Here is a 12147-nt window from a genome sequence, read left to right as displayed (position 1 = left end):
TACTAATCCTAATGGCTAATATTTGAATCGTGTAACCCTAACCTGCCAGCATATTTGAAGGTGGTGGTGTGTCAGATAAAATGGGGAGCCAATGTGCCGCCTCCCTGTCCATCCCTGGCTGACTCACCAACTCCCCACCCCCCACTTACTAGCTCCCCTTTCACCTCCTAACCTGTGCTAAAATTAGCTGCTCTTAGATGAGATGCTAACAGGATCTGCAACATTAGCTCCAGCACATCTGGTTTAGGGAGGACTAAACAAAAATCTGACCACATAACTACCGCTAACTGTTCCATGACCACCACCAGCTGTGTCGTAATTTATTCTGGAAATCTGGGATAAGGACAGAATAGGTTGTTATGAAAGCCACCCCACAGTTTACCATGTACACCAAGACTCAAATGTGTCGATTAGGCAATAGATGAGGCTCAGTGGGTTACCTTAACCCGCAGAGATACAAACATTTAAAATTTCCTGAAACAGGAGTGGACCTTAGCAAGGGGATCACAGCTGCTCTTGTTCACTTTCTTTGTTACTGTCTTCCAGATGATCCAGACCAGCAAAATGCTGATTGAATCTGCTGATGCTGTCTATGTGAAGATAATACAGGCTCAGAAGGCTGGTAAGTGCCACTGTCTTCACTGCATACGTGGACTACATGCTGAGTGCTCACTTAATGTGGAGAAAAGAGCTGGAGAATGCTGGAGTGAACTGGTTTTGTGCTTGTTGTTCCTCAACCAGGAAACACATGGCCTTAGAATAGGGGCTGGTGTGGGAAGTGCTCACGAGTGAGAATTTACAGCGAGCTAATGTGTTTTTCTGTTGCACAGCTTCATAGTTTGTAAGGTTTGCCTGTTATGGTATCTGGAAAAAATATAACTTCAAAGATATAAAATCAGGAAGTAATAGAGAAACTCAGCAGTTCTGACAGCATCTGTAGAGGGAGAAACAGTTAAAATGTTGAGTCCAATATGACTTCTTTGGAACTTGCTCTGCACAGGATCTAAAGAAGAGGTATACCAGACAATAAGTGTTAATTCTGCTTCTCTCTCCACAGACGCTTCCAGATCTGCTAAGTTTCTTCAGTGTGTTTTGTTTTTATTTCAGATTTCCAGCATATTTGTATTCTGTTTTATTTACTGTATAGTGTGTTTAATCTGGATGTTTGTATAACCATGTAGAGATTATTGTAGTGCAATATACAGCATCCTGACTTCTGGACAGGTAGCTTGACATTCAAATCCCACTCCTAGACCTGATGGTCAAGTAAAGTGTGTGATGGACATTATGGTGCTGTGGTGTGGATCAGGCCGGCCTTTCTTCAGAGAGTTGAAGAAGAGGATTGAGCAATGTAACTGTGCTGGTGAGCTGGGCTATGAGCACCTGTCAGCTGGTGAAGATTCCCTCACCCAAATCTGAAGCAGAACTGGTTAAATATATGCCCGAAAATATTCTGCTATTTGGAAAGAATGTTGGCATATTTATTGAAGAATCCATAGCTAAAAGTGCCACAGATAGAGGCTATTTTTAAAGTAAAAAGCCTGTTGGTTAAAAACTATTTTGTTTAAAAGGAATTTTAGTTTTCTGTAATTAATTATTAATTATGCTGCTGAATTTACTGAGAAACCTTCTGTAGTGGGCTCCCTTTTATAAGATAGTGTAGGGTTATGATGAACATGCCTTTCCTTTTGGTATTGAAAGGATTGAGGATTGAGCAATGTAACTGTGCTGGTGAGCTGGGCTATGAGCACCTGTCAGCTGGTGAAGATTCCCTCACCCAAATCTGAAGCAGAACTGGTTAAATATATGCCCGAAAATATTCTGCTATTTGGAAAGAATGTTGGCATATTTATTGAAGAATCCATAGCTAAAAGTGCCACAGATAGAGGCTATTTTTAAAGTAAAAAGCCTGTTGGTTAAAAACTATTTTGTTTAAAAGGAATTTTAGTTTTCTGTAATTAATTATTAATTATGCTGCTGAATTTACTGAGAAACCTTCTGTAGTGGGCTCCCTTTTATAAGATAGTGTAGGGTTATGATGAACATGCCTTTCCTTTTGGTATTGAAAGAAACACATTTTGTTTAAACATTCAATGTTATATCATTAGGATCTGCACTGTGGGATTTACTTATCACTATAGTGTGAGGGAATGCAAATAGCAGCTGTAGACTGTCAATAGGCCAGTTATTAGACAACTTATCTTTTTCATTGATCATTTCCCTCACACAGTTTGCAGCAATTGGCGGATATCCAGAGGATATTTTTTATTGATATTCATACGTTGAAAACAAAAATCAGTTGCAAGAAGATTGTTAAATCCCAACAGTTTGTAACCATTTGGTTTTTGATGAATCTTTTAGTTATTGTTCATTAAGTTATATTTCACTGCATGCAGTGACCTTATTCAAATCTACAAAGCAACAAATATGCATTAGCTATGGAAAAAATTAACTTCTTGAATTCTTAAAGAGGTTTGAACCCCAAGTTTTCTTTTTCACACTCCTCTTCAGGCATCGATTTGTATCGGGGTAAATTTGAATATAGACAATGCGTGCTGTCAAAAACAATTTGATCATAATCACCAAGACCTCTTGCAACCTTGCAATTCACTCCTTTGAAAGAATTAACTAACGCTTGATTTTTATGTGCTGTACTGATCGTGTGGTATCCTTACTTTCAAGTGAATATAAACAAAACACAAACCTTCACATGTTTTCTAAGCTTCTTCAAGTGCTGAATTAGGCCTGCAATTAAATTAGATTACCTCCAGTGTGGAAACAGGCCCTTTGGCCCAACAAGTCCACACTGCCCCTTGGAGCATCCCACCCAGACCCATCCCCCTATAACCCACACACCCCTGAACACTACGGACAATTTAGTATGGCCGATCCGCCCAGCTGGTACATCTTTGGACTGTGGTTGGAAACTGGAGCACCTGAAGGAAACTCACACAGACACAGAGAAGAATGTGCAAACTCCACACAGACAGTTACCCAAGGCTGGAATCAAACCCGGATCCCTGGCGCTGTGAGACTGCAGTGCTAACCACTGAGCCACTGTGCCGCCCTGGATATATTTTAGTTTGAAAATGACAAAAAAAGGCTGAAATAACTCCAGGAAGGTTGTTATCCTGTCACCAAGTCACCCTTTATTTATGTGTGCATAGGACATGACATTGTCCCAGCTAGCTCAGAGCCAGCTCCTAGAGTGTGCAGGATCCCTGTCACTCCTGTTTATATCTGTCAGCCAGGGGTCCCTGATTGGACCAGTTTAACAGCTCCAATTGGGGAACTCATAGTCTGTGAAGTCCACCAGGCTAGACTTGTACCAGCACCACAGAGGTCTGGCTGTTTTCCTGTGAAAACTTGGACAGTGTTTGTCTGCAGTTCTTTGGAATGAGAAACTATGTTAGAGGACTTGCTCGTTCTTAAGATGCCATAAACTGAGCATTGAAATTTAAAGAGAGTCTTATTCTACAGAGTCTCAAAGTGACTAACAGCTGAAGACAGAATAAAATTATTTTCACATGACAGGATCCCACTCACTTCTGTATCTTGTCAGAGTGCCCAGAATGGGAGACCGCAAATATTAGAGTGAGTGGGGAAGTTAGTAGAAACCTCTTTACCATGTAGAATGCACCACCACAGGGAATAGTTGAGGTAAATATGGCAGAAATGTGTTTGAAGAAAAGCCAGTTCAGCGTATGAGAAAGGATTGGGAGGATGTGCTAAGGTGGTTAGATGAAGCATGTAGAGGGGAAGCTTCTGTGCAACATAAACACTGGAATATTCAACTTGGGCCAAGTTATTTCCTTTTGAATATCAATTCCATGTAATTTTGTTTTATTTCATGCTTGTGAAGATATATCGGTGGGAATCAAGTATTTGGAATTCCATCCAAAAAGCCAGATTTGTCTTTGTCAATGGAAATTGCTTTAAAAGTTGCATTAATTGAAATGTTTCAGTGAGGGTTAGGGGTTGCAGATGGCCAAAGCTGGGCACTAAATTGTCAAGTCTGAACTTAACTCAAATGGTGTAAAAATTCCAGCTGCAATTAGATCTAGCATCTGACAAGGGTTTTTTTTTTAAAATGTAATCTGTGCTTGCAACTCAATAGATGAACAGTACTGTGTGACACTGCTACAAACACAAGCAAAACCCTACTACAGACACTCTAATCTTTCTGTGTGAGGTCAAGATTCATGTAACAAAATTGTGGAAAACCAGCCATGTTGTTACTTTAATTGCCACTCTTAGAATTTTTATAATTGTCGACATCAGAAGAGGGAGCAATCAGATGGGGAAGTGATTGTCTTCCATGGATCATATGGACCTCTGGTATTCACTGTACAAGAATAAGAATGAGAAATAGGCAAGATACCAAAGTGTTGCATTGGTGGCAGAATGTATTATACCTTCAGGAAAGGAAAAGGTGAAAAGTGCACGTCAAGAGAGAAGGTTAAAGATGAGGCTACTGTGCATCTTTATCCTGCCTATTTCTTTAAGCAAAAGACTTAACTTTAATTTCTTTGTCAAAGAATAAAGAATTGGGAATGCAGTCATTTGAACTGGCATGTGATCCTGTATATTACATTTAGTTAGGTATGTTAAGAGTAGCTTTCAGAGCATTAGATAATAACACTGAGACCTGCTGTTAGACTTCAGTCTGTTTTTGGACAGTTGCACTGGGTGAGGAGGTGGAGAAACGTTACATCAGTGCAAACCCATAATGTCCTTTCTCAATGCCTCTTCCAGCCTGACAGCAGTACCTATCTAACCTCTTAAAATACATTAATATATTCATGTGTATTCTTACATCTGTGTGTGTGTGTGTGTGTGTGTGTGTGTGTGTGTGTGTGTGTGTGTGTGTGTGTTTGCTGGGGGAGTGTGTGTGTTGGGGGAGTGCTGTGCACGTGGAGGGGCGGCAGTAGATAGGTCTTTAATTCCCCATAACCCCAGTCCTTCAATTTGACTTGAGGGCTAGCCTTTTAGAAAATTAATTCATTGAATGTGGCTGTTGCTGGCTGGGCCAGCAATTCCTGTCCATCCCAAGTGCCCTAAAGAAGGTGGTGGTGAGCTCGTAGAAAGGGAATTCCAAGACTATGACCTAACAACAGTGAAGGATATAGGACATGGTTACATAGTTCAAATTTAGATAATGTGTGGCTTGATGTGGAACTTGGAGCTGGGTGGTATTGCCATGCATCTGCTGGTCTTGTCCTTCAAAATATTTGAGGTCAAGAATTTGGCAATGCTGTTAAAGGACCCTTGGTGAGTCCTGCACTGTTTCTTGTAGACGATAAACACTTTGTTCACTGTGTTTTGATGGTGAAGATACTGAATATTGAAGGTGTTGGATGAAGCGCCAATTGTTGTACAAAGTAATGGTTCTGAAAGAGTTAATGTTTAAGTTGCACTGACTCCACCCAATCTGATGATGTCACACTGTCTTTGGGTGGAGACTGCACATTCTGCACCGCCTTTGTAAGAAAACAGATGTATTCTGTACAGTTCCTAGTAATCATGCCTGACTAGGAATGTAAAATGTCCTTATTGCTATCATATAGTTCACCATATTATTAATTAAGCATGTCTTTTAGGCTCACCAGTGACCTATCCTTTACCATTAATAGTTGCCCACTGTATAACCAAAGAAGAATTGGTGGCAGTGAACTACCTCAAGCAAGGTCTAGGCCCGAAACGCCAGCTTTTGTGCTCCTAAGATGCTGTGTTCATCCAGCCCCACACTTTGTTATCTCGGATTCTCCAGCATCTGCAGTTCCCATTATCTCTCTCTACCTCAAGCAACCTTCGTTTTGCATCCAGTACTCTCAGAGGTAGTAGATACCACAAAATGGCGACAATGGCAATCGGGGAAACTCTATATCAGTCAAATGAGACGTTTTGTCCTGGATGTTGTCGTGCATCTTCAATGTTGTTGGAGCTGCACCACACAGGTGAAGTGAGAATATTCCATCATATTCCTAACTTGTGTGTTGTAGATGGTGGAGAGGCACTGGAGAGGTAGCAAATGAGATCCTTGGCACAGAATTCCTAATCTTTGATCTGTTCTTAGAGCCATAATATTTATATGGCTAGTCTAATTCAGTTTTTGGTCAATGCTAATCCCAAAGTTGTTTTCTTTCATGCACGGGAGGAGGACGTTGCTGGCTAGGCAGCATTTACTGCCCCTACTGAATTGCCATTAAGAATCAACCACATTGCTGTCAGTCTGAAATCTCATGTAGACCAGACCAGGTAAAGGATGGCAATTTCCTTCCCTAAAGGACATTAGTGAACCAGATGGGTTTTTCCAACAATTGACAATGGATTCACAGTCATTATTAGACTCTTAATTCCAGATATTTATTGAATTCACATTCCATCATCAGCTGTGGTAGGATTTGAACCCAGGTTCCCAAAACATGATCTGGGTCTCTGAATTAACAGTTCAAGGGTAAGACCACTGGGCCATTGCTATTGCTGAGGGATTCAGCAATGGTAATGCCATTGAATGTCACAGGGCAGTGGTTGGATTCTCTCTTGTTGAAGATTGTTTCTGACACTTTTGTGGTACAAATATTACTTGCCACTTATAAGCCCAAGCTGAATATCATTCAGATCTTGCTGCAAGTGGATGCAAGCTGTTTCATCATCTGAAGAATGGTTAGTGGTGTTGAATGTTGTGTCGTCACCAGCAAACATCCCCACTTCTGACCTTATGATGAAAGAAAGGTAGTTACCTTAGCAGCTGAAGATGGCTGAGCCTTAGACACTACCAAGTGGACCACCTGCAGAGATGTCCTGGAGCTGAGACACCTGCCCTCCAACTACTACAACTACCTTCCCTTGTGCTTGGTATAACTGCAACCAGCAGAGAGATTTCCCCCTAATTGCATTGACGTTGGTTTTGCTAGGACTCCTTGATACCACAATCAATCATTTGATGTCAAGGGCAGTCACTCTCACCTCACCTCTGACATTCAGCATTGTCGTCCATGAAGCTTACCAATGAGGTTACAAGCTAAATGGCCCCGGTGGAACCCTATCTGACTGTCAATGAGCAGGTTATTGCAAAGCAAGTGCCACTTGATTGGACTGTCAACAACCTCTTGCATCACTTTGTTGATAATTGAGCGTAGGCAAGAAGGCCACTAATTGGCCAGGTTGGATTTGTCCCTTTTTTTGTGTATGGGACATATCTTGGCAATTTTCCACAATGTCAAGTAAATATCTGTGTTGTAACTGTATTCAAACAGTTTGGCTAGAGGCACAGCTAGTCTGGAGCCCAAGCATTTTGTATTATTGTCAGAATGTATTCACAGATTTTGCCATTTCCTGTGCCTTCAGCCATTCTTTGATGCCATGTGGAGTCAATGGAATTGGTTGAAAACTGACATCTGTGATGTTGGGTACTCCAGGAGGGGCTGAAGATGAATTATCCAGCTGGCATTTCTGACTGAAGATTGTTGCAGATGCTTCAGCCTTGTCTTTTGTACTAATACGCTGGGCTCCTGCACTGTTGAGGATAGCTGTGAATATTTGTGCATCTTCCCTTCCTGTTGGTTATTTACTGACCTACCACCATTCATGACTGAATATGGGAGACATGTTGGTTGTGGGATTGGTTAGTCGATATATTACATGCGGTTTGGCGTGCAAGTAACCATTGGTTGTTCTGAAACTGGTACCGATATTGTTACTGTTCATTCAACTAGTGTTGCCCTCTTGACTTGTTAGTAATGGTAGAGTGAAGGATCTGCCAGGCCACGATGTTATAGATTACATACAACTCTGCTGCTGTTAATAGTCCATAGTGCCTCTTTGATGAGTAAGGCTGGCTGGACCTCTGTCTCCTGGGTGTGTTTGGCTTGTCCACATGTGACTGACTCCTTGCCAGGCAAAAGCCTGTTTCTTTGACTAATGCTAATCAGAGTCAGGGAGCTTGGATTCTTTACATTAATGATATCGGTTTGGATTCAAGGATGAACCCAAATGTTGCTATGACCAATGAGGTAATTAGCAAGGCTTGTTTTCTGAAATTTGAAGCATTGGTTAGAGACAGTCTGGGAATAGACCATCTGTATAGAAAATACCACTGCAATGACATAATTCGGAATAATCGGTAATGATTGCATTCTCCAATTGTGATATCACTGAGATAGAATTTAATAATGCTACTGCTAGGGAGTTTCTCCACACAGCTGCTTCTGTCAAACATAAAGCTTTCAGATTATGGGAGCAATGAAAATCTAGAAGTATCAGGAAGTTTACAGAATTTCCCATCATTACAATTCAAATCAATTAGACATTATGTTGCTGAATAAGTGAAATAAATCTTCTAAATTTTTACTTTTATTTGAAATACGTTTTGACAACACAGCACTGTGGTAATGATAATTTAGCAGCCTTTGTTCCATGGAATCCTGTCAAATTGACAGCATACAAATGGGCTATTCAGCCCAACGGGGGAGATGAGTGTATTCTGCTAAAGTCCTTTGACTAGAGGATATGAGTTCAAGACCGGGGGTGGAATTTAAATTCAATAACTACATCTAGATTTGACAGTTACTTTGTAAAGGTCAATATGAAGCTATTATTAATTGTTGTAAAAATTCCACCTGGTTGATTAATGTCCTCTAAGGAAGGAGAACTGCTTCCCTTGCCTGATCTGTGACTCCAGGCTCACAATTATGTGGTAGACTCTAAACCTCCTCACTTGCCCTCACAAACCTCTCAAAGACATTAGGGATAGGCATCAATTAGAAGCCTTGCCACTAATGCTCATATCCCTTGCAAGAATAAAACCGATCTTATGTTGGGGCCTCTTCATCTAAGTTTAATCAGTTTTGCCTCTAACCCACCTCTAGTTTAAAAATTATAATTTAAGCTAAATGCTGTATAGAATATATGTGAATCTAGACTACATTTCTAAATTAAATTTCCACATTATTTACAAATAAAGCTTGCTAATCATCTAACAACCAGAATATTAATATCATTGTCAGGCTGATACACTTAACGTCTACGCCAGGAACACAAGAACTGATGTAGCTGGATCTTAAATAATATCTGCCACAGGGACAGAAGGTGCAATGTGATTTTATTCTTTATTAATGCCGATGAATACCTCTTGATTTATTCTGGTGTGAGTAAATTTTTTTGATTTGTCAAGCTGTTTGTCCTAATGATAAGTTTATACAACCTTAGTTAGGCTGCATTTGGAATATTGTGTTCAATTCCAGTCACCACACTCCCAGAAGGATGTGGCGGCTTTGGAGAGGGTACAGAAAAGATTACCAGGATGTTGCCTGGTATGGAGGGCATTAGCTATGAGGAGACATTGGAGAAACTTGTGTTGTTCTCACTGGAATGGCAGAAGTTGAGGGGCAACCTAATAGAGGTCTGCAGAATTATGAGAGGCATGGACAGAATGAACAGTCAGAAGCTTTTTCCCATGGTGGAAGAGTTAGTTGCTAGGGGCCATGGGTTTAAGGTGCGAGGAGCTAAGTTTAAAGGTGATGTACAAATCGAGTTTTTTACACAGAGGGTGGTGGGTGCCTGGAACTCGTTGCCGGGAGAGGTAGTGGAAGCAAATATTATAGTGACTTTTAAAGGGCGTCTTGACAAATACATGAATAGGATGGGAATAGAGGGATACTGTCCCTGGAAGGATAAGGGGTTTTAGTTGTGACGGGCAGCATGTTGGTGCAGGCTTGGAGTGCGATGGGCCTGTTCCTGTAATGTTCTTTGTTCTTTGTTCTAGTGTAAAGTACTAGGTTATAGTTTATTTTAACTAAGATATTCATTTAATACATGCTAGAAAAACTTAGAGAGTCAAATGTTACTCACAGTCCTTGCACAGTTGGAAGCAATGGCAATGCAAGATATAAGACCGTAACACTTAGGAGCAAAAGTAGGCTATTCAGCCCATTGAGTCTGCAGCACTGTTCAGTGTGATGATGGCTGGTCTAATAATCCTCAATTCCACTTTGTTCTTCTTTCTCTTTGACTTTGATTCCCATTGGGATTAAAAATCTGATTGCCTTAGCTTTGAAAATACTTAAGGATAAAAATAAGGTAAAGAATTCCATAGATTCATAACTGTCCGAGAGAAGACATTCCTCCTCATCTCCCGGAGGGAAAAACCAGTAAAGGAAGCAGTCTTAATTGGAAACGAATATACTGGTCATACTCATTTTGAGATATACATTTCAGATCAACAGGTGCCATTCACAAGCTTTACAACTGTGTTTCACTTCAGCCTGGATTGAACCAGACAGTGGGAATTAACGCTGACCAGATTGTTTCAGTTTGCTGAATTTAGCTCCTTGGCTTGTTAACAAGTCCGCAAAGGAAGTTAATAACTGGAGACAGACGAATTTCCCATATGTTACCCTGCACTTCCGAAAATTGGAATGTTTTTCAGAGACTTTGGGTCCGAGATACCCCCTCAAGTGTGATTTTTAACTTAAACTAAACTTTGACCATTTACATGCCATCCTTACAGCCAAGGTGGTTCTTTATAACAAACGAAAGTGATTGGAATAGAAAAATCTGTAATCTGAAACCTGCAGCTTTAATCTTTGCTGTATTTGAGTTAGCTCAGACATCCAAATTACCCGCAATCGTAATAAATTGATCCCTGGAAAATACTTTGGATGTCTGCCACTCTTGCCTTCTGAAAGCTAAAAGAAATTACACCTTCAGACCACAGTAAAGCTGCTGTTCTGGACTTATTTACAAGTAAAATTATCCTTAGGAGCAAAGCACATTGATGAGACTTAAACAGTATAATGCTTATATGTGAGAACTACATCAGTCTCTCTTTCAGGCTTTTGTCTTTTGATAGGACAGGTTACATTGTCTTTTCCAGGACTGAAACATCACAGATCGCAAGCCAATTTTCCTGAAGTAAACAGACAAATGAAACATTAACTGACTTCCTCCTTTGGAAAGCAACTCACGCTGCTAGATTTCACAACAAAATAATCAGCCTGTTTTGACAAAGCCAGGAGTTACCTTTTCATCTGACAGAATACTGTGCCTGTTATCATCTTAAACCCGCTGCTCTAACCTACAAGACAATGTTGTTTTCCAGTGTATTTGTGGAGCTGTTTTGTGCAGAGTGGATGTGTTTGTCAATTGTATAAATTAAGGTTAAGGGCTCCTATAGCCCCTAAGTCACAGGAGTAGGAATTAAGCCATTTGGCCCATCGAGTCAGCTGTGCCATTGGACCATGGAGTCCCTACAGTGTGGAAACAGGCCCTTTGGCCCAACAAGTCCACACTGACCCTCAGACATCCCACCCTAATCCGTACATTCCTGAACACTATGGGCAATTTAGCATGGCCAATCCACCTAGCCTGCACATCTTTGGACTGTAGGAGGAAACTGGAGCGCATGGAGGAAACCCACGCAGACACAGGGAGAACATACAAACTCCACACAGACAGTCACCCAAGGGTGGAATTAACCCCGAGTCCCTGGCGCTGTGAGGCAGCAGTGCTAACCACTGAGCCACTGAGCCACCGTGCCACCCCAGTGACTGATAAATTCTCAACCCCATTCTCCCACTTTCTCCATGTAACCCTTTGTCCCCTTGACAGTCATGAACTTATCTACCTTTGTCTTAAATATACTCAACGATCTGGCTTACACAGCCTTCTGTGGCAATGAATTCTAGTTGCAACAAACTAGTGTCCCTACCTCTGAGCAGAAAGACTTAGGTTTAATTCTCACATACTTCAGAAATGCATAATGGAATCTCTGAACAGGTTGATTAGAAAATATCTAGGGAGGCATTTAGGGCTCTTGTGACACAGTGGTAGTGCCTCTACCTCTGGGCCAGGAGGCCCAGAATCCACTCCCACCTGCTCCAAACGTGTGACATAACATGTCTGATCAAGTCGATTTGAAAATAGCTATCAGGTAGAGATTTCCCCTCCTGAGAGTTGGCAGGAAAGGTAGATTATCAGATTGATTGACACCAGGGAGCTGTTTGGCCCCTTCTCACTAGTTCAGAAATTAAGTGCTGGATGGGAATGTGCACAATCAGTCGTCTCAGCCTGCCACCAGTTTGGTGATCAATTAACAACCACTTCAGGGTCATGTCCGACCTGAACTGCAAGTACTTCAGTTCCTGG

At 41.2% G+C, this 12147-nt stretch overlaps 1 protein-coding gene across 1 annotated transcript in view; it reads left to right on the top strand.

The window, feature by feature from the left end:
• The window catches only part of plcl5 (phospholipase C like 5), a 223169-nt gene that overhangs the window by 170114 nt on the left and 40908 nt on the right, over window positions 1-12147 (top strand). Inside the window, exon 4 of the mRNA XM_048560787.2 lies at window positions 547-622. Coding sequence (XP_048416744.1) covers window positions 547-622 — 76 coding nt within the window. The remainder of the gene's footprint in view (window positions 1-546; window positions 623-12147) is intronic.

Source organism: Stegostoma tigrinum, chromosome 31 (assembly GCF_030684315.1).
Source record: "Stegostoma tigrinum isolate sSteTig4 chromosome 31, sSteTig4.hap1, whole genome shotgun sequence".
NCBI lineage: Eukaryota > Metazoa > Chordata > Chondrichthyes > Orectolobiformes > Stegostomatidae > Stegostoma > Stegostoma tigrinum.
The sequence above is the reverse complement of the archived record's forward strand: the minus strand, read 5'-3'. Positions and strand labels throughout refer to the sequence as shown.